This window comes from Eubalaena glacialis, chromosome 15, assembly GCF_028564815.1.
Source record: "Eubalaena glacialis isolate mEubGla1 chromosome 15, mEubGla1.1.hap2.+ XY, whole genome shotgun sequence".
NCBI classification, from domain to species: domain Eukaryota; kingdom Metazoa; phylum Chordata; class Mammalia; order Artiodactyla; family Balaenidae; genus Eubalaena; species Eubalaena glacialis.
The window spans coordinates 81,493,877-81,515,897 of NC_083730.1; the positions used below are offsets into that span (position 1 = coordinate 81,493,877).

General features: G+C 47.0%; 1 protein-coding gene across 1 annotated transcript in view; it reads left to right on the plus strand.

Annotated features, from left to right (window-relative positions):
- The window catches only part of RNFT2 (ring finger protein, transmembrane 2), a 61,581-nt gene that overhangs the window by 15,728 nt on the left and 23,832 nt on the right, over positions 1–22,021 (plus strand). The window contains exon 6 of the mRNA XM_061169123.1: positions 1,151–1,304. Within this exon, the coding sequence (XP_061025106.1) occupies positions 1,151–1,304 (154 nt within the window). The remainder of the gene's footprint in view (positions 1–1,150; positions 1,305–22,021) is intronic.

Here is a 22,021-nt window from a genome sequence, read left to right on the forward strand (position 1 = left end):
GGAAGATGAAATGACTTGAGACATGTAAAGCATGTAGAGCAGGGCCAGCATGATGTAGAGAGCCAAGATATTATTAATACGAATAACATCATCATCCACAGAGGTGATGGAGAGCAGTGCTACTCAGCATGTGGTCTATGGATCAGTGCCAGTTCGAGAATGACTTGTCTGTCTCCAGTGAGGGAAGTACAGAAATTGAGTGTGAGGTTGACTTACCTGGTCACGGATGGGTAAAATGGGTTTACACACTCCGAGTAGCACTGCTGTGGAATAAGGGTTGAGAGCAGTAACTGTAGTCGGGACACCTGGGTTCGAATCCACCACCGTTCCATCGTATTTGTAGGACCTTGTGCATGTTCATTTACCTTTCTGTGCCTCTTTTTTCTCATCTGCAAAATGGGTAGATAACAGTGCCTGCCTCGTAGAGATGTTGTTATCATTGTCACTGCTGCATGGCAGAGTCTGTAGTATACCTGTTATCTCATTGAATCCCACCAGTAACACTGAGGGAGGGAACGATTCCCATTTTATTGATGAGAACACTGAGGCTTACAGAGAGAACGTTATCTGCCTAGGGTCCAATAATGGAGAGGCCTGGATTCAAATTCAAGTCTGTCTGATACTGATGCCCATATGCTTATCATGCAGTGTGACCTTGGGCAACTTAACTTCACGTTTCCAAGCTTCAGTGCCTCATTTATAAAGTGGGGATGAGCAGTGCTCACTCTGCAGGACAATGAGATACAGTGAGTAAATTGCTTAGCACAGCGTCTGCACATCAAATCCCTCCTCCCTCCTTCTCTCTCTCTCTCCCTCCTTCATGTTATTGGTCGGCCTTCCTTCCTTCCTTTTGTTTTCTCTTGTGAAGCCTGTTGTGGCCCATAAAACTGGAGGGGACCTTAACTAATGATGCTCTAGGCCAATCTCATCATTTAACTCTCAGGGGAACTGAGGCTCAGAGAGGTTAAGATACCCACCTGAGGTCACACAGCAAGTTAATAGCAGATTCAGGAACAGGGCACAGATATCTGACTCCCAGTTTAGTGCTCTTTCTACAGGTAATATTTACAAGGCTCCCAGAATGAGTAGAAGGGCCCCTAAGGGCCAGTGACCCTAAGTAAGCATCCTGACTCTCTGACTCATCCCCCAGCCTCATATTCCTGAAGCCCAACCTGGAGACTCTGGACTTCTTTGACCTGCTGTGGATCGTGGGCATCGCAGACTTTGTGCTCAAGTACATCACCATCGCCCTCAAGTGCCTTGTCGTGGCCCTGCCCAAGATCATCCTGGCCGTCAAGTCCAAGGTAGGCCCATCATGCCAATCATGCAGGGGTTTCAGGACGCCTTCTGGAGAAGGAAAGGTTGGACTTGGGCAGAGCTAATGTCAGTGCATCAAATGAACAGAGCCTGAGCTAGTAGATCCTGTCTCCCACCTCTCGTCATCCCTTGAAGCTGAGCATCATTCTTTATTGTCACCACCTTCTTGTCACGCCTCTGCTCTCCAAGTGCATTTCCTAAGTTTTGTTGTTCAAAGCTGGCCTTGATGCAATTTTCATCTAAATTTCACCCAAGAAAGGAAAAAAAGCACATTGACATGCCCTGGGTCCTGCTTCTCCCAGGGAAGGATGGCTCTCAAAGGTTTTTGACTCTTTGTGGCTTCTGGGGCACGTTATATAGAGGGTACCGAGGCTCAGAAGAAAAGGACTCTGTGATCCATGAGTGATGCCTGCCATGGACACAGGAAGCAGACTGGTGGCAATGATTCTTTGGAGTGTACCTTAGGGAGAGGCCTGCAGGAGGTGTTGGGATGAAGAGGTTTGGGGGGATAATCATTGTAATTCAGAGGACTGAGCAGTGTGAGGAAAAGACATCACGGTTAGGTCAGAAAGCTCAGAATTTGTCCCAGGCATTGGTTGGCAGAAGAGCAGGTTGGAATTGACCATCTGTCTTGAGTGACAACTGATAAAAATCACTGGCCAGGTGTATAGGAAAAACACACTCCTGTGTTTCTTCTGTACACACACACACTCAATACCTCTGACACCAGATGTGTGGGTTTTCCACGTATCATGTAATTCTCTGACACCGGCTGGGTATCCCTCAGTTTAACACAGTTCTGACACTATCCACCTCGAGATAGTGTCAGATCCCACAGGATAAGGGCTCAGTCCCGCAAGACTGCCCCTGTCACTTCAGATGCCAGTCACCAGCCCCAAGTTGTCACCTGTACTTCTGACCAACCGGCTACAAATCAGGGTTCCCATGACCCCCTCCTTGGGTTCAATGCCCTTTGGGTTCTAGATGCCCCAAACCTTTTCCTTCATAGCAGTTGTGGCACTTTGTTGAAGGCAGGAGACGTGAATCCAGGCATGTGAGGAAGCTGGCTCCGCACTGACTGCCTGGAATAATGCTCGCAATTATTGAGCACCGACTGTGTACCCGAGACTGTACTAAGAGCACTTCATGTATGAATTACCTTACGTAGCCTCTTGCTAATCCTCTCAGGGAGGTACAGTTACTGTCATTGATGAGGAGGAGACGGAAGGTTGAGCAGGCAGACAGCTATTAAGTGGTAGAGTTGGGACTCCAGCCCAGGGCTTCAGCTTTGGGGCCCAAGCTGTACCTCAAAGTGGGTATGGGAGAAAGATAAGGAAAACAGACAGAGAATGGTTACTCATTGCCTAGTGCATTCTGGTTCTTGCTAGATTCTTTCCCATGTCTTGACTCATGTAAGGCTCTCAACACCCCTCTGAGTGAGAGAGAGATTATTATCACCTCTTTCTAGATGAAAAGCTGAGTACAGTCATCCCTCAGTATCTGTGAGGGATTGGTTCCAAGATCTTCCTCGGATACCAAAATCCGTGGATGCTCAAGTCCCTTACATTTGGTCCTCCATATCTGTGGTTCTGCATCCTCGGATTTTCTATGTGAGATTGGTTGAATCCATAGACGAGGAACCTACGGATACAGAGGGCCCACTGTATTCATTTCCTGTGGCTGCTATAATAAATAACCACATGCCTTGGGCTGAAAACGATAGAAATTTGTTCTCTCACAGTCCTGGAGGTCAGAAGTCCAAAATCAGTGTCACTGAAACGAAATCTAGGTGTCAGAGGTGTGTGGGGGGGTGCTGGATGTTAGGGGAGGATCCTTCCTTGCGTCTTCCAGCTTCTGGTAGCTGGCAGCATTCCTTAGCTCATGGCAGCATCACTCCAGTCTCTGCCTCTGCGGTCACCTGGCCTCTGCTGTGTATGACGTCTCCTTCTATCTGTCTCATACAGATACATGTGACTGCATTTGGGCCCCACCCAGACAATCCAGGATACTCTCCCCGTGCCAAGAGGCTTAACTTAATTGTGTCTTCAAATACCCTTTTTCCGGATGAGGTCACATTCACAGCTTCCAGGGATTGGGACCTGGTATCTTTGGGTGGCCATTTTTTCACTTACCCTGTACTGTGGCTGAAAGAGGGGTGAGATATTTTGTCCAAAAAACACCCAGCTGGTCAGTTATAGAATCAGAATTCACATCTTCCAACTCCCAAGGCCATGGCCACGGCCATGTCAGGAGATCATCTGCCCAGCACTGAATGGATGTTGGAATTCCTGGGCCATTCCTGACCCTGCCACTTTCCAGCCACGGGGCCTTGGGTGAGTCACTACATGTGCCTGAACATGTTTCTTCCCTTAGAAAATTGAGATGTTTACAAAACCCCGTTTGAGATGCTGCAAACATAAAAAGACTTTATGTATGTGGGTGAAATGAGGGGTGGGTTGTCACTGCCTGGAGAGGAAGCAGGTGAGGCTTTGCAGCCCACCTGCCTATCCAGCATCCTTACTCTTTCTCTCACTCTCTCCTGCCCCTCTTCCCTCTGTTCCCTGTGCTTCAGCCAGACGCTTCTTCTTTCATTTCCTTCCATACACCAACTAGTCCCAATCTGACATGTGGTAGATGTTCTAACCCCATTTTGCAGATGAGAAAACTGAGGCACTGAGACTGAGTAACTAACCGTTACAGCTTCCAGAGTCAGCTATGTGCTGCCCTTCTACCTCAAAGACCCTTTTCCTTTCTTGTGTCTTAACCAACTCCTGCTCCTCCTGCAGATCACAGCCTCTTAGAAACCTCCCCTGCCCCTTCAGGTGAGGTATGGTGCCCCTACTGGGGACTCTTACAGCACCCTGTACTGCCCCTGTTCCAGCACTCACCACCCTGACTGTAATTGCTTGTTTAATTGTCTGCCTGCTCTGCTCGACTGTAACCTCTGTGACAGCAGGAAATGAATGCATCTGGTTTCTTTGTTGATGGCTCACCAGCATCTGATATGCACTCGGAAGCATTCATTGTATGTATGTATATATGTTTGGGTGGGTAGATGGATGGGTGAATGGATATATAGGTAGATGGATGAATTGGATGGCTAGATGGGAAAGATGGTGGATATGTGGACAGATGGATAGTCCAGTGATTGTGTGGATAGATGGATGGGTAGATGGATGGATGGATATTTAGATGATGGATGGATGGATGGATATTTAGATGGGTAGATGGATATTCAGATGGATATTTAGAAGGATGGACAGACAGTTTGGTAGATGGATGGGTGAGTGGATGAGTTGATAGTCTAGACAGCTACACTAACTCTCATCACCTCCTCTTGTAACCGCAGTGAGAGCTTAGACTCCATTGTCAGCTCAGCTCAAACCTCTCGTATATGGTAGGTGTCCAGACGCCTCTGTCATGAAGGCACCAAAATCTACAAGGCAAAGTAGTACTCACTTCCCTGTGCTAGAAAGGAACATGCAGCAAACCTTCAAAGAAATGCAGCAACCAGATCAATAGTAATAAATGCAAGTAAACATTGCTGAACAATTACCAGGAGTCAGGCAGTGTGTTAAGCACTGCCATTTGTTCAAGAAATAGTTGCTAAATGCCAGCGGTGTGCCAGGCACTGTTCTAGGCACAGGGATACATCAGTATCAAAGTACAAAGTAGACAAAAATCCACATACTCATGGAGTTTATAGTCTACTGAAGACATCGTCTTGTTTAATCTTAGCAATCCTGTGAGGTAGATACTGTTGATATCTCTCTGCACAGAGCAGAAACTGAGTTAAATAACCTGCCAGAGATTGCAAACCTCAGAGTAACAACGCTGATGGCAATAGGAACAGCTAACGTGGAGTCAGCCCTTCATGTGGGCCAGGCCCTGCTCTAACCCTTTTCCCTCTGACATCTGTCTCACAAGGCAAGTGCTGTTGTTTTGTGGGTTTTTTAAAAATTGAGGTAAAATTCACATAACATAAAATTAACCAGCAATCATTTTATTTTATTTTATTTTATTTTATTTTATTTTATTTTATTTTATTTTATTTTTATAAATTAGAGAGAACTGACATTTATTTATTTGTTTGTTTACTTTGGCTTCGGTGGGTCTTCAAGAACTGACATTTATTTATTTGTCTATTTATTTAGGCTGTGCTGGGTCTTCATCGTGGCCTGTGGGCTTCTCTAGTTGTGATGCAGGGGCTTAGTTGCGGTATGTGGGATCTTAGTTCCCTGACCAGGGGTCGAACCCGGGCCTCCGGCATTGGGAGCGCGGAGTCTTCCACCGGACCACCAGGGAAGTCCCAGCAATCATTTTAAAGTATACAATTCGGGCTTCCCTGGTGGCGCAGTGGTTGAGAATCTGCCTGCCGATGCAGGGGACAGGGGTTCGAGCCCTGGTCTGCGAAGATCCCACATGCCGCAGAACAACTGGGCCTGTGAGCCACAATTACTGAGCCTGCGCGTCTGGAGCCTTTGCTCCGCAACAAGAGAGACCGCGATAGTGAGAGGCCCGCGCACCGCAATGAAGAGTGGCCCCTGCTTGCCACAACTAGAGAAAGCCCTCGCAGAGAAACAAAGTCCCAACACAGCCATTAAATAAAATAAATAAATTAATTTTTAAAAAAAATTAAAGTATACAATTCAGTGCCATTCAGTACCTTTACGGTGCTGTGCAACCATCACCTCTATCTAGTCCTAAGAGATTTTCATCACCCCAAAAGGAAACCCCGTACCCATTCAGTCACTCCCCCTTCCCTCTGGCCACCACCAATCTGCTTTCTACCTCTATGGATTTACCTATTCTGGGCATTTCATATAAATGGAATCATACATTATGTGACCTTTTGTGTCTGGCTTATTTCACTTAGCATCATATTTTCAAGATTTATCCACATTGTAGCAGAAATCATCACTTCATTCCATTTTAATGGCTGAATAATATTCCATTGTGTGGATAGACCACCCTTTGTTTATCCATTCATCCATTGATGGACATTTGGATTGCTTCCACTTTTTAGCTATTGGGAATAGCAGTGCTTTGAACATTTGTGTAGAAGTATCTGTTTGAACACAGTTTTTCTGGGTAAATACTTAGGAGTGGAATGGCTGGGTCATATGGTAATTCTATGTTTAACTTTTTGAGGAACCACCAAACTGTTTCCCACAGCAGCTACACCATTTTACACTCCCAGCAGTTGCTGGTTTTATCCCTGTTTTCCAGAGGAAAACACAAACGCAGTGAGAGGTTAAGAAGTAGCCCAAGGTCACACAGTGTATAAGTGGCTGAGTGGGGATTTGAACTCAGGCAGTCTGATTCCAGAACCCCTGCTCTGGGAGGGAGTTACTAGACCACACTCCCTCCCATGGAAGTTCTCTGGATTTGCTCGGAAAATTCCTCAGAGTTGACTGAGGAGCGATGTCCCCGTACACCATCTCTATAAAATTCCCCCAAGTTCAGGCAATGGCTACCTCACTTCCTTCCCCTTCGATGGGCACCGCTGGGGGCCAGGGGGCGGGGATGGGAGGTGGCACCCCTTCCCTGCACCTCCGAGGTGTGGGCGACAGTTATTAATGCCTCCCTGGCAACTGTCCAGCTCCCTTTTTCTGATTATTATTATTTTATTCGGCGAGATTAATGTGCCAGGTCAGAGCATAATCCAGCCTGTAAAAAGCGATGTGAATAGTCTCCTCAAGATAAATTGCAGGCTTGGAAAAGGTTCACAGCCTTTCCTTGCCTGTCTGAGTGCTCTCCCGAATCCTCATCAATCCTTGTCTGGGCAGAAGAAAAGGATGGGTCTTCATTTGCAGCTGGTGGGGGGAGGGGGGAGAGGAGCACATCTGTCAGGGACCCCTAATGGCTCACAGCACAGATGCTCTTTTCTGCGCCTCCACGCTGTCCACTGAGAGGGTGGGTTGGTTTTTAATATTATAATTATATTGGAAGGGCTTCTGGTATTTGTGTTTGCTTGATGGCCCCACGGTCCCTGATGTGTGAGGCTGGGTGAGCCACTGATTCCCATGTGCCTCCGGACACCAGAGGGTCTGTCCGGGATCTTCTCATACCTGGGCCTCCCAGGACAACCATGCTCATTGGCCGGCCAAGAAGGGGGTAGGTTAACAATGACGGCCACCGATCTGTAACCTCAGCCCCAAACCATCACACTGGCCGGGTGTCTAGAGCAGCCACTTGTCATCATAAATCCAGATAACTTATACAGTTCATACATCTTGGCCCTGCCTGATCAGGCTCCTACCCACTTCTCCAACCTCATCACCCAGGACCTTGTCCTCTCCCTTGGCTCACCCTGGACCAGCCAGCACCTTCCTTCTCAGGCCCTTCGCACTTACCGCTCCCTCCGCCTGGGGAGGTTTTTCTCTATGTTCCCACGGCTGTCCCCTTCCCATCATTCAAGTGTCACTTCCTCTGAGACTCTGTCACCTCCCTGACCACCCTGTTCAGAGTGGTGGTCCCCAGTTTGCATTACCCCGTCACCATTTTATTTCCCTCCTCGCGTGTGCCAGTATCTGAAATGATTGGATTGTCTTGTGTTTATTTTCTGTCCCCACTATTCAAGTATAGACTCATGAGAACAAGGACCATTAGGTCTGTCTTGACACATGGATATTATGGGCTGAATGAAGAGCCTCGTGTTAATTTCCTGTTAAGGGGTTAAAACTAGGCCTGCTGCTACCCCACCACATAGAGTTCTTCTCAGCCACATCCCCTTTCTCTCCTCAATCCAATGGACATTATTTGGGACTTATTTGCTTACAAAGGCAATGCTAGGCCCTGAGAATATAAAAACGAGTAAGACGCCCTCCTCACCTTCATGTACTCCCTGATTCTCTGCGAGTGAAACTTTTGTTTTAACCTAACCCGAACCTAGTTAAGAAAGCAAATTTTCTTGTCCTGGAAAATTTTCTTGACACTCCAACTCCTTGCATTAATAGTAGTAATAATTTAAAACTTGACTTGTCCACATTGCTCCTTCCTTTTGATAAAATGAAATCTCTTGGCTTAAGATTCTAGAAATGCACTGTCCAGTATGACAGCCACAAGCCACAGGTGACTATTTACATTTAAATTAATTAAATTTAAAATTCAGTCTCTCAGTTGCACTGCTCGATAGCCACAGTGTTGAGCAAAGCAGATGTAGAACATTCCAGTGGACAGCATTGTTCTAGAACATTCTTAGGGCAGGGTTCATTCAACCTCTCACTAGCATAGGTAGCAGGGAGCTGCCATTCTGCCCATTTTGCAGATGGAGAAATATAAAAGCAGGTACTTCTCTAAAAACTCTCAGTAGCGGGTGTGTCATGCGTAAACACTGCACAGCAGGAAGAAAACTGGCCTTGAGTCAGCAAAACTGGGTTCAAATCCTGGTTCTTGGACTTACTACCTATGTGACCTTGGACAGGTGACCTCACTCTTTGGAGCCCTCGGCTTCCTCATCTCTTAAATGGTTGTTTTTATCCCATTAAGGTTATCAGAAGGTAGAAGGCCGGGTATCCAGTTGCTGGGTGGATACTAGGACTAGCTGTATCAGAAACAAGGAAACGTTTAGCTGACGTGTTTCTCCAAAAAACACAGCATGTGACCAACTTCCTGTCTTTTCCCGTAAGAACGGGAAGGAGGAAGCCCTTCCCATGTCTGAAATCATCTTAACTGACCCCTAGTGCAGCCTGCACAGCCAGCCCCTGGATGAGAGGTTTCCACAGGACCCAATTCCACGAGCTTTCAGCCCCGGTGGTTCGTCTCTTAAGTACAGGGGAAGGCAGACAAGAGCAAGAAAGGTGGTTTTCTTGGATGTGAGAGCCAAGAGGATTCATGAGGCTTTTTGTGCCATTAAAATCCCTCTTTTTTCTGGGCCCTGAACCCAGCACTTTTGCTCTCAAAGTGGTTTCCCATTGATTGAGTCATGTTCTCTCCTGGGGGTCAGTCATTCCTCTCTCTCCCCTCCCCTCCTGAGCAGACGCAGGTCTCCACCAGGGCAGATCTGAGTTTGCTAGGTCTCAGCTGTGGTTCTCACAGTACATCATGCTGTGTGTAAAAGTGCAGAACTTCTGGAAGAGCCAGTTGTACTTGCTGCAGCTTCCCACACAGCAGGGCTAGAAGGGGTTAAAGCAGTGGTTCCCAACTAGGGGGACATTTGGCCATTTCTGGAGACATTTTTGGTTGTCATAATGGGATGGGGGGTGGTACTGGTATTTAGTGGGTAGAGACCAGTGATGCTGCTAAACATCCTACAGTGCACAGGACAGCCCCCTGAGACCAAGAATTATCCAGTCCCAAATGTCAGTAGTGCCACGGTTGAGAAACCCTGGATTAAATGTTCGTTTTATGGGCTGAACTGTGTCCCCCGCAAAAATTCATATGTTGAAGGCCTAACCCCATGGTGCATCAGAATGTGGCTGTATTTGGAGAAAGAGTCTTTAAACAGGTAATTAAGTTAAAGTGAAGTCATTAGGGTGGGACCTAATCTAATATGACTGGTGTCCTTATAAAAAGAAAATTAGGACACAGTCACACCACACAGGGAAGACCACGTAAAGACACAGGGAGATGACAGTCATCTGTAAGCCAAGGAGAGAGGCATGGAGCAGATATTTCCCTTATAGCTCCCAGAAGGGACTTACACCCTGTTCTCAGACTGCTAGTCTCCAGAACTGTAAGAAAATTAATTTCTGTTGTATAAGCCCCCCAGTCTGTGGTACTTTGTTATGGCAGCCCTAGAAAGTTAATATACCTACAAACCAGTTTACCTACAGTATTGGGCCCTTTTGAGAGTGTTTTTTCACCTATTCATATGTCTCCCAAGTATTCCCCATTCCTCTCATTATTGAGGATACTTCATTTTTTTAATGCGTTATACAATCACAGGGTTCAGAAGTCAAAACACCAAAAACAATATATGGTGAAAAGTCTCCTTCCCTGTCCTGGCCCCAGGCACCCATTTCCCCCCCTGGGAAATAATCATATCATCCTTGAATCTTTTCATAGCTACCATGCACATATACAAGCAGACCCATGTATATGTTCTTCCTACTCATCTTTATATAATCAAACAGTAATATTCTATACACAGCTCCCACCTTGCTTTTTTTTTTAACTTAACCATCTATGTTGGAGATTGTTGCAGACAAATACATATGTAAAACACAGCGTAACAGTAAAAAGCCAGACTGCCTGGGTTCAACTCCTGTTTGAGAAACCCTTTGCCATTTAGCAGCTGTGTCACCGTGCAGGTTCCTTCACCTCTGCGGGCTTTCACTTCCTCGTCTATAAAATGAGATCACAATAGTACGGACCCATGTTAGTTTTCAATTGCTGCCTATCAAATTACCACCAACTCAGTGGCTGAAAAACACACCCATTTATTAGTTCACAGTTCTGTAGGTCAAAAGCCAGGTGGGCTTGCCCGTGTTCTCTGTGTAGGGTCACATAAGGTCAAAATCAATGTGTCAGCTAGGCTGGGCTCCTATTGGAGGTTCTTGAGGAGAACTGACTTTCAGGCTTATTCAGGTTGTTGGCAGAATTCAGTTCTGTGTGGTTGTAGGACTGAGATCCCTGTTTTCTTGCTGGCTGTTGGCCAGGGGTCACTGTCACCTCCCAGAAACCACATTCTGGTCTGTTCACATGGCCTCCTCTATCTTCAAGCCAGAATGTGCTTCACATCTCCCTGACTTCCCCTTCTGCTTTTAAAGGGCTCATGTGATTAGATTAGACCCATAAGATATTCACCCTCTTAGACCCTGATTAACCTCACTGAGCCTCAGTATCCCCATCTTTAAAATGGGAATATTAGGACTTACAACATTGTTGTGAGTATTAAGATAACACAAGTCAAATGATGGCTAGTTAGTTATTCTTTTTTTTTTAAGTATAATTGATTTACAGTATTGTGTTAGTTTCAGGTATACAGCAAAGTGATTTGGTTATACATATATGTGTATATATCCATTTTTCATTCTTTTCCATTATAGTTAATTACAAGATATTGAATATAGTTCCCTGTGCTATGCAGTAAATCCTTGTTGTTTTTTAGTTACTGTTATTCTAAAGAAAGTAGAGAGCATTTGCAGTTATCCATTTATAGTTCAAGGCGAGCAAGAAAGTCAGAATCAGATGGAAGAAAATACCATTTACTAAACTGTGATTCTGGGGCCTTGGGGAGATGTTGATAGGCATTTTGTTGAAAGGTGTTCCATGGTCGAGGACTTTGGGAAATGCTTTAAACTTTATCCTCCACTTGCACACAGTAAAGGCTCTGAGAAGTCCTGCAGCCAAGAAAATTGTTTCACTTTGTTTTCCCTGACATTTTCTCAACTTATTAACCATGGAACCTTGTATTAAGGAGCACAATATGCTGCAAAACCTAGTTCAGAGATAGACTACAACTTATGGACCCAGTGCTTGTTTTTATAAATAAAGATTTATTGGAACATAGTCAGGCTCATTCATGTATTGTCTGTGGCTGCTTTCATGCTACAATGGCAGGGTTGAGTAGTGGTGACAATCTCTGTGGCCCACAAAGCCTAATATATTTACCGTCTGGCCCTTTAAGAAAAATTTTGCTAACCCTGGTCAGGAGTTTGAATTCATTTGCATTCCTAATTCCTTCTAGTTTGCCCTTGCAGGAAAGTTTTGTCTGAGTGGGGGACTAAGTATTCTGCAGCACACAGATACTTTGGGAAATAGAAGACCCCAAGGAGTGAAATGTGGCCAGGAGTCCGTGCTGGAAGCCATCAGAAGTGAATTTGGCCAACTTAACTCTTTGAAATCACGAGGCTAATTTTAGTTTTACCCCAAGGCATCAGATGTTCACACTCAACCCTAGGATTTGTGCTTTCTTTGCTCTGCTTGATGTTTGTAGCCCAGGTGCCCACTAATCCCTAGAGCAGCGCTGAATCCAGAGATGGCAAACACCCTAGGAGCTACCATTTGCCAACCTGTGCTTGTGTCAGGGATCACTAAACAATCATGACCCTGCTTTACCCAGATTCAGCTTTCTCAGTGCAGCAATCCAGACAGCCTCTACCAATCAATGTCAGCACAAAAGATGAAGCCTAAGCCTTTACCTTCAGTTCTTCCTTGTTAAAGAAAGTGGAACATTCTGACCTCTGCAGAGCTTTGTGGCTTCTCAGCTGTTTGGATGAGGCCCACCAAGATTATTGAGGAGAATCTTCTTTACTTAAAGTCAGCTGATTGTAGATGTTTCTCAGACTTACAAAATACCTTCACAGCAACACCTAGATCAGTGTTTGATTGCATAACTAGATACCATAGCCTAAATTGAAACATAAAACTAACCATCACAATCCCCCATAAAACAAAATATAGACTTTGGGACTGAGGCCAATGCTTTATTGTGTCAAGGAATTATCCATAAAGTCCAGTTTATTAAAATTTTGAAAGTAAAAAATGATTGTTGAATTTGATCAAAAATCATTTGATTTTTCTCCTTAGATCTGTTAATATGAAGAATGGCATTAGATTTCCTATTAAGCCCTGTATTCTTAGAACAAACCCCACATGGTCATAATATATTATCTTTTTTATATGCTTCTGGATTCTGCATGCTACCATTTTACGTGGGGTTTTTGCATCAGCTGTCATTAGTGTTCCTCTCCCTTCACTGGTGAGCATTTCCAATTTCTGGAAATTGCTCCTGTCACTTTCACTTACATCTCATTGGCCACCACTCAGGCACAATCACTGCATGGGAGCTGGGGAGCATCTTCTTGCAGCTGGGTGCCAGTAGACTTAAGCAAAAATCAGGATTCTTATTTTGAAGGAGGAAGGGAAGAATGGACCTTGGGAGGCACCAGCACTCTCTGTCCCAGGATGATTATTCCTGGTTTGTAGATGAGGAACCCAAGACTCAGCAAGGTGTGTTCACTTACCCAGGGTCATACAGCAAGTCTGTGGGGCAGAGCTATGGCTTATGGCTAGGTCTTCAGATGCCAAGGGAGATGCCCCCAGGGACCAACAGTAATAACATAATCAATATTCTATGATAATAAGATATAGCAGTAACAAATAGCCAGTGTGCTTAGTGCTGTTCTAAATGCTTCATAGACATGAACTAATTTAATCATCACAACAACCCTATGAGGTAGATATTTATTACTCCCAATTTGCAGATGTGGAAACGGAGGCACAGAGAGGGTAAGTGACTTGCCAAGGGCACATAGCTGGTAAGTGGCAGGGCTAGGATTTGAACTCAGGCAGTCTAGTTCCAGGACCCCCACTCTTAACCGCTCCCCAGTCCTCTCCTCTCTGCCCATCTTTCCCCACCCCTGCCCTCCTGACTCACTTACCCCAGCACGGATGGCCGCAGCAGCCTTGCTTCGTGCAGCTGAGGGGCAGCCAGAATCGCTCCCCACCGTCCAGGTGCCAGAGTCCCCCCTCTCCCAGCCCCTCTGGTCCATAATCTCCTCCCTCAGCCAGCCTGACCCCCCTTCTGTCTCAGAGGCCTGCGTATCATTTTTTGTTCTTGTCTTGTTTGCTTCCCTTCCCTCCATTCCCTGGGAGACTCTCAAGGGCTACATTCTGCCTCCAAGGGACACAATAGGGACAGGGCCCAAGCGGGCACCCAGGATTTCCTGCACCCCAGCCTCCGCCCCTGAGAGGGAGGGGGGTCTTATGTGTTATTTATTTATCTATCTAGCCCTGCTCGGCTCCACACCCCCCAAGCTGGTGCTCCCCACTGGGGAAGATGAAAAACGGCTTTCAGACAGTGGGGGACAAGGCTTGTCGCATGGCCCCCGCCGTTTAATTTCCTTTAATTCATTTTCTATTGAACCAAATGATACTGTCTGTTTTTAATGGCAAACACTCAACGCGGAGGAGGGGTGGCCAGGCCTCCTCCTGGGGAAATTAGGAACACAGCTGCTATTTAAACTCTCCTCCACCTGCCCCCTAGCACTGGGCCTTTGGAAATCACTTTCCAGGTTGAAAGATGGTACCTTTCACCAGCTCAGATGGTCACTGTGTATGTAGGGAGCTGGTGCGGCTCCCCCAGCTGTAGTCAACCTGTCTTAGGGTGGCCGGCCCACCCCTAGGCCCACGCTTCTCTGGGAATAACTGGATACTTGGGAACAGGGCTGGGGCCGAGGCTGTTGGCGCCTCCGCCGCCCGGCCCGCCACTGGAAATTTGGGGCAGGCACCTGGCCCGAGCAGGACCCATCCAGTGCCCTCTCCCAGGCAAAGAGGAACACAGAGATTGGGTACATTCATTCATTCAACACTTGGGAGCAGTGTCATGCGTCAGTCTGTGTTTTAACCAGATCCCCAGGTAATTTGTGTGCATGGGAAAGTTGGAAAAACACCGGTCAAGAGGAGAGGTTTTTCCACTTTGGCTGTGAGGTGGCCTGGTGATCCCACACTCCCTTGAAGCCTGAGAGAACCCAGAATCCTTCCAGAGTCCCTTTTGGCTTTGGTGGGTCAGAGTCAGTTTCAGTTCCTTGCAGGCAGAGAGAACTTTAACATATACACCAGTTCCCTTGGCAGAGGCTGGATTCAGAGGCTTTGGCCTGCTTGTGGCTTTGGCAGGGGCCAAACCACCATGATTAATGCCCAGTTTGGACATTCCAGAGGCCCACCCCAATCCCTCAGAGGCTGGGCTATACTCCTGCCCTCTTGTTCACAGACTGTTAGACCCAGAAAGACCTTCTTATTCTGCACGTGAGGAAACCAAGGCCCAAAAGTTACTGCTTCCAGATCACATGATTTACCCTCTCATATATTCATTCTACAAATATTTATTAGACATCAACAGAGTGCCAGGCGCCCTGCTAGGCACGGGAGCTACCCAGACCTGGCACTTTCAGCCTCAAAGCTCACAGTCTGATGGGGTGATAGGCAGGGAAGCAGAGCCCTCTTGGAAAACAGAGATGGTACCTAAACCAGCCCCCAGCAAAGTCTTTTTTGACAAGGTGACCTTGGAACTGAGTTTTAAAGGATGGGTAGTAGTTAGCCAGGCAAAACCAAATCAAAAGGGCAGGCCAGGGAGAGGGGACAGCCAGAGCCACAGTACCAAAGTGGAAAGCAGTTTGGCGTATGCATTTTTCCAGATAACTGTTGAATATCTCCTCCCTACCAGACTCTAAGCTCCAGGAGGGCAGGGGTGACGTCTGCCATGCTCGTGATTAGGCGACGTGTGGTAGGTGTGCAGTGACTCTCAAATGAACAGATGAGTGATGTAAATGGCTGGTGTGAATTTGCATTCAGGGCGAGCAGGGAGGCCCTGATCCCTGGCTCTCAGGCCCACCATGTACCTTTCTACACCACGTTATGGCTGTGCAGTAGCAACCCCTACTCTGGGGTGCTGCGGGGATTAATTAGCCAGCTAAGTGGTGATTATTTTGCTCTTCTCCAGCTAAATGATTAGGGAGGCAGCCAGACTCCCTGAGGTGGCCTCGGAGGCATCCCCTTCACCTCCTCCCTCCCTCCGGGTGGGGGCCTGGAGTTGCGCTGGGGGGCCGCCGCTCTGCTGGTTTTCTGGGGTTGGCTTCCACTGCTGTGGGTAGGGTTGCCCTGCTCTCACATCTCCTCCAGGTACCCCAGGGGCAAGAAAGGGGGTTAGAGCTGAGATTTGGTCCGAGGAGCCCACCACTTAACACTTCTCAACTTTCAGCTTATCCAGAAATATTCCAGAGTCATTTGGAAAGACCTTGGGCTCTGGAGGGAGGTGGATCCCAGTTTGAACCCTAGTTCTGCCATTTCCATCAGTATCACCTCTGGCCAGTCACCTCCCTGCTCCGTGCCTGAGTTTCCCCATCTGTAAAAGAGATAATGCTGTTTCCCTCAAGATTTTAGGGGAGATTTGAGATAAGCTAAAAAATAAACTGAGACAACGCAGGTGGAGGTGCTTTCAGCAACTTCCGACACGTAGTAGGTGTTCAATACGTGTGTATATGTTTCTCTTTTTGTGCGTTCTGCCCCGTGGCACCCGCGGGTCAGGACTCTGCTGGAGCTTAGAGATTGGAGGTAAACACCAGGCCTACTGCTCAGCAGCTGAGAGCCCACTAAGGCTTGACGGACCCCTGCCTCTTCTCCTCGGGGCTTAGGAGTGCCAAGGTCAGACCTTGAATGGGCCAAAGAAGGAAAGAAATGTTACACTTCCTACCCTGGCTGGGTCTTGGAACAGCCTGGCTTTGAATCTGGCTTTGCCACTAGCTGTGTATCCTCAGGGCTTTGAGCTTCCACTGCCTCCTCTGTGTATGGGGCTAATAGACGATATTACCCATGTCAAAGAGGAGCCCAGTGAGGAGAGAATGAGCTCATGGATTTAGAAGGCTTAGCACAGAATTTTCAGTGCCTGCAAAATCTTTGCTGTGAGGATAAGACCTGGTCCTGGCTTCAGGGGGCCGACAGAGATGGGGAGGGAGATACACACAAAAGAACAAGGACAGGGCAGAGGGAGAGGAACCCGGATCACAGAGACTTATTCCCTGCCGTGTCCTTGTTCAAGGTCCCTGGCACATTTCGCCCCTACATAAATACATGCTGAGTGATGGCAGCAGGGGCAGCGGGATGGCTGAGGAGGGGAGGGGCGAGAGCTCTGTTCCTTGGTGAACTTGACCGGGTGGCTGCAGGCCTCTGGGGCTCGGTATTACCCAGAGCAGACTTGTCCCCACGCTAGGTGAGGCGGAGGCTTCCCTGCAGCCAGCTTCTGTGTCCAGGGCTGTTCTTACTTTTAAGAGGGGGAACCATCATCATCCCCACGGTTTCAGCGCACTCTCAGTAACCTAGAAGCCGACCAAGGAGTCCTTTTCAACACCTGCCTGTTCCTTGCCTCTCTCTCCAGCCTGACATCCCATCTGTCACTTGCCAGATGTTTTGAACTTCTCTTGGTCCCTCCCCCCACCCCCATCATTGCTCCTGTTCTCTCACCTCCAGGCCTTTGCAGTGGCTGTTCCCTCTGCTGGGAGAACTGTCTCCCTGCCCCCAGGTGGGGCTGGACCACTCACCTTTGTGCTCCCACGTATTCATCGTGTGCCGTTGTGACTGCTGGCTTGTCTCCCCAACTAGACTGCAAGCTTCGTGAGACCAGAGACCAGGTCTCCCGTATGTTTCATTTTATCCCTAGCATGGTGTCTGGCATGTAATAGGCACTCAAAAACACAGACATTGAACTAAGTAATTAGTTAATGAGGATGTTGCAAAGGCAAACTGAGTGCTCAGTGAGTTGAGTGGGTCTCCTGGACTTGGAATCAAACAAGCAGGCTCCATCTCAGCTGCTCCACTTATTAGCCATGGGACCCTGGGTGAGTCAGTAGACGTCTCTAAGCCTCAGTTTCCTCATCTGTAAAATGAGGATGGTAATCATACTGATGTGAAGAGTAAACAAGATTATGCCCATGAATGAAGCCGTCTAATCACTGCAGCTCAGTAATTTACTATTTATTATCACAATATACTATTTACTGAAAATACAAGGTAAGCAGAGGAAAGGGGGCCCTGGAAGGCATGACACCACCCCTACCCCTGTTATTACCTAGGAATAAATGAGGATAAGAATTGTCATTGCAGAAGCCAATCACAGCACATGTACTACGTGCCAAGCACCATCCTAGTCTCTTTACATCCATCCATCCACCCATTCATTCACTGAACCAGTATTTTTTTGAGCACCTACTCTGTGCCAGGCCCTATACCAGGTCCTAGGTATATAGCAGTGAATAAACACAGTATCTGCTTTCAAGGGACTTACGTAAACAAAAGGCTGAAATAAGTAAGCAATATATCGGGTAGAGAAAAGTAAAACAAGGAGTGTCGTGGTGGCGGATGCTCTTTTAGATAGGGTAGCTAGGGAGGCCTCACTGGGAAGGTGACATTCGTGCAAAGACTTGAAAGAAGCAAGAGAATATGCCATGCAGATATCTGGGGAAGGGTATTCTAGGCAAGGGAAATAGCATGTGCAAACGCCCTGAGGTGGAAGAATGCTTAGCAAGTTCGAGGAGCAGCGAGTCGGTACGGGTGGAGCAGAACGCAGGGCAGGACCGGATTCATGGGTGTGCAACCTGTGCAGAAGGGCCCCACGCTTGTTTTGATGATCTGCTGTCACCGTCTTGAAATTCTAAACTTTTTTTTAAACAAGAGGCACTGCATTTTCATTTTCCACCGAGCATTGCAAATTAGGTAGCCAGTCCTGGTCGTAGGAGATACAGTCAGAGAGGCGGTAGGGGACCACAGCACCAGACGCGACTCCCAGCCCCAAGCGTGATTTCTGGCCTCCTCCCATCCTGCCCTAGAGCCAGCCCTTCAGGGAGAGGCCTTAAACTAAGATTCTCTGACCATTTGGTCCTGACACTATCCTCATGACAGTGGGAACTAATACGGGGTGTATTAGTTTCCTCTTGCTACTGTAACAATTACCACAAACTCAGTGGCTTAAAACAACACAATTTATTCTCTTACAGTTCTGGAGGTTAAAAGTCCAAACTCAGTCTCATGGAGCTAAAGTCAAAGTGTCAGTAGGGTTGGTTACGTCTGGAGGCTCTAGGGGAGAATCTGTTCCTTTGCCTCTTCCAGCTTCTGGAAGCTGCCTGTGATCCTTGGCTTGTGGCCCCTTCCTCTGTCTTCAAAGCACATCTCTTCAACCTCTGCTTCCTTCACTCTGACCCTCCATCCTCCCAGATAAGGACCTTTGTAATGGCATTGCCCCCACCCCACCCCTGATAATCCAAGATAACCTCCCCTTCTCAAAATCCTTAAAACTTAATCACATCTGCACATGCACAAAATTTCTTTTGCCATGCAAGGTAACATTCACAGGTTCTAGGGATTAGGATGTGGGCATATCGGGGGAGCCATTACTCAGCCTGTACCACCTCCTGCACTTTGCAGAAAACTGAGGCCCAGAGAGGTGCTGTAACTTGGGCAAAATCAACCTCCCAGAAAAGGGACAGACCTGCAGTTGGGGCCCATGTCTGTCTAGTTCCTGTCATGATCTCTAGACCACCAGGAAGGAGGCACCTTCTGCCCATCGTGGCCTCCCTCTCCTCATGCACCCAACCCCCAGTGCTTTAGGAGGTAGACAGGCTTGGGAAGTTGTGGCCCAGAGCATTTGTGCCTAAGATTATAGCTGACATGGGGACAGATAAGCACATCCATCCACCTGGGACTGGGACAGAGGGAAGAGGCCGCCTTTCTGCAGCTAACAGGGTCCCAGGCCACTTCGGGCTTAATCATCAACACCTTATAATTAGGCCTCTCCTGGGTCCCAAGGAGCAGGGCCCTGTTTGTAAGGAAGCTCCTGATATGCATGTTGCTGGGACACGTGGCCTGGGCCCTTCCTGTTCATGGGGCGGAGGCTTTTAAATCAGGCGAACCACAGCCAATGAAGTTGGGCGCCTGACTGCTGCTGTTGAGGGGCAGATTTCTCCTCACAGCCTAGAGACTCCTATGCGGCCTCAGCCCAGCCCCAAGGGCTCTCTGTCAGCTGGCCCCTGGGGCCACAGCACAGAGGCCAATCCCAGCCATTGGCATGGAAGCCAGAAGAGCAGAGAGAGGACCAATGTAGGAAATTGGAGGTCGGAGGGAGAAGGTAGCAGGTGTTTTCACCGGCTCTGGTCTTTAATAAAAAGCCTCTATTTATCAGAAGGTAGGATGTAGTGGTGGGTAAGAGCATCCATGATGCCATCAGACAGTCCTGGATTCAAATCCCACCTCTGCCAGTTATTAGCTCTGTGACCTTAGGCAAAATGATGACCTTCTCTGACACCGAGCCTCAGTTTCTCCCAAGATTTGGTGGTTCAGGCTAGTGGGCAAACCCAGGTTCATTTGAGCATAAAGCTGGGGTTTATTTTGTACCTTCTAGGAAATTGGGGGTACTAATTTGCCCCCTGCCTTATGGGGTTGTTATAGTCAGTTTAAAAAGCAAGTAAGCAAGCAAATGTTCTGCTTGTGGCATTTTTTAAGATAACATGTGTAAGGTGTATATACACACACACACACACACACACACACACACACACACACACTTCTTTCGTCTAGCTTATGGGAGACACATACATTTACTAAATGGGAAACAAGCCTTTCCATGCAGTTTGAAAGGCTTTCACTCTTATTTGGGCTTTGAACACAGTTTCACACAGCTTTCAGATAAACTTTGGAAAAAGTAGGTTTGCAGGTTTTTCAGACATTTCACTGGCTACTCCAAATCCTGGGTACAAGTTCCATACACTGAAAGAACAATCTGTACAAAACTTCGTTCATCTAGCTTGTAAGAAACATATACATTTTCTGTATGCAAAACAAGCTTCCTTCCTACTCTGTGAATGGCCTTCATCTTACTCGCCTTTAGAACACAGAGATTCATGCAGCTTAAAGTACCTTAGATTCTAAGGCTTAGAAGAGCAGTATTACAGATTTCTTAAACAATATACTACATGCATCACACTCAAATATACCTTCCATTCTATGAAAGAACACGGTGCATAGTATTTCTTTCTTATAACAAGAAACAATGTGTTCTCTATGTCTGTAAACAATAAGTACTCATGTATCCAGCTTAAAAAGCAGAAAATTAATTGTGGCTTAGAAACTCCCTGTGCCTACCCCCTGGGTTCCATCCATCTTCTTTCCTCCCTTTGCACATAAGAAACCACAGAGTTTTGTGGTTACCACTCCCTCATTTTCCTTGTGTCTGCTTTTCTGTAGTTTTTATGTCCCCTTCCTTACTGAGCTATTAGTAAAGATCCGAGCAGGCATAAGCATGTATAACTTCCTCCCTTCCACACCTAATTTCCTACCAGCTTCCTCCTCCTGCCCTCTCCTCTCTGTTACCAAGCAAGGACACTGCTGGTTGGGAAACCAGAACATCAAACTTGTCAGTACTGTGAGTAAACTTAGAATTAATAGGCTATGAGTGAGCACCAAAGGGACTTTGCTGTGAATAAAGCACACGTACAAAGAGGCTTGGACTTCCTAGAAAGTACAAAATAAGGCCAAGCTTTATGCTCAAATGAGCCTTGGTTTGAATATCAGCACTGCCCACCAGTCTGAGCTAACAATTCTTTGCACCCACTCTAAAAACATTTCTTGAGTGTCTGTTGTATGACAGGCACTACATAGGTGTGGGGATGCAGTGGTGGATGAAACAGACAGGGTCCCTGCTTTCATTGAGTTGGGCAGATCACCATTAAACAAACACACAAACATAAAGCTACAAATTGTAATAAGCACTAAGAATAAAATAAACACAGAATTCATGGAGGACTCATTTAGGAAGATAGGAAGACCCTTCTCTGTGGAAATGATATTGGAGCTGAAACTTGTACTTACTTGCCATCTGACTTTAGTTAAAATAAATTCAGGGGAATTCCATGGCAGTCCAGTGGTTAGGACTTTGCGCTTCCACTGCAGGGGCCACAGGTTCGATCCCTGGCTGGGGAACTAAGATCCTGCAAGCAGTGCGGCACGACCAAAAAATAATGGTAGAATAAATCTTCATTCAAAAAACAAATAAATTCAGTTTTCTCATCTGCAGAATGAAGCTGGAAATGACCCTCTCACAGCTCTGCTCTTGGTAATGGCCGTGACTCAGTGCCTGGCTCAGCCACTCAGTAAACGTCATCCCCCTCCCTCCCTGTTGGCCTGGGCAGTGAATATTGCTGGAGATTGAATAAAGAGCTGTTGTAGTGAGCAGTAGGTGATGGAAAACCTGCTGCTGGCAAGGGAGTTGGGA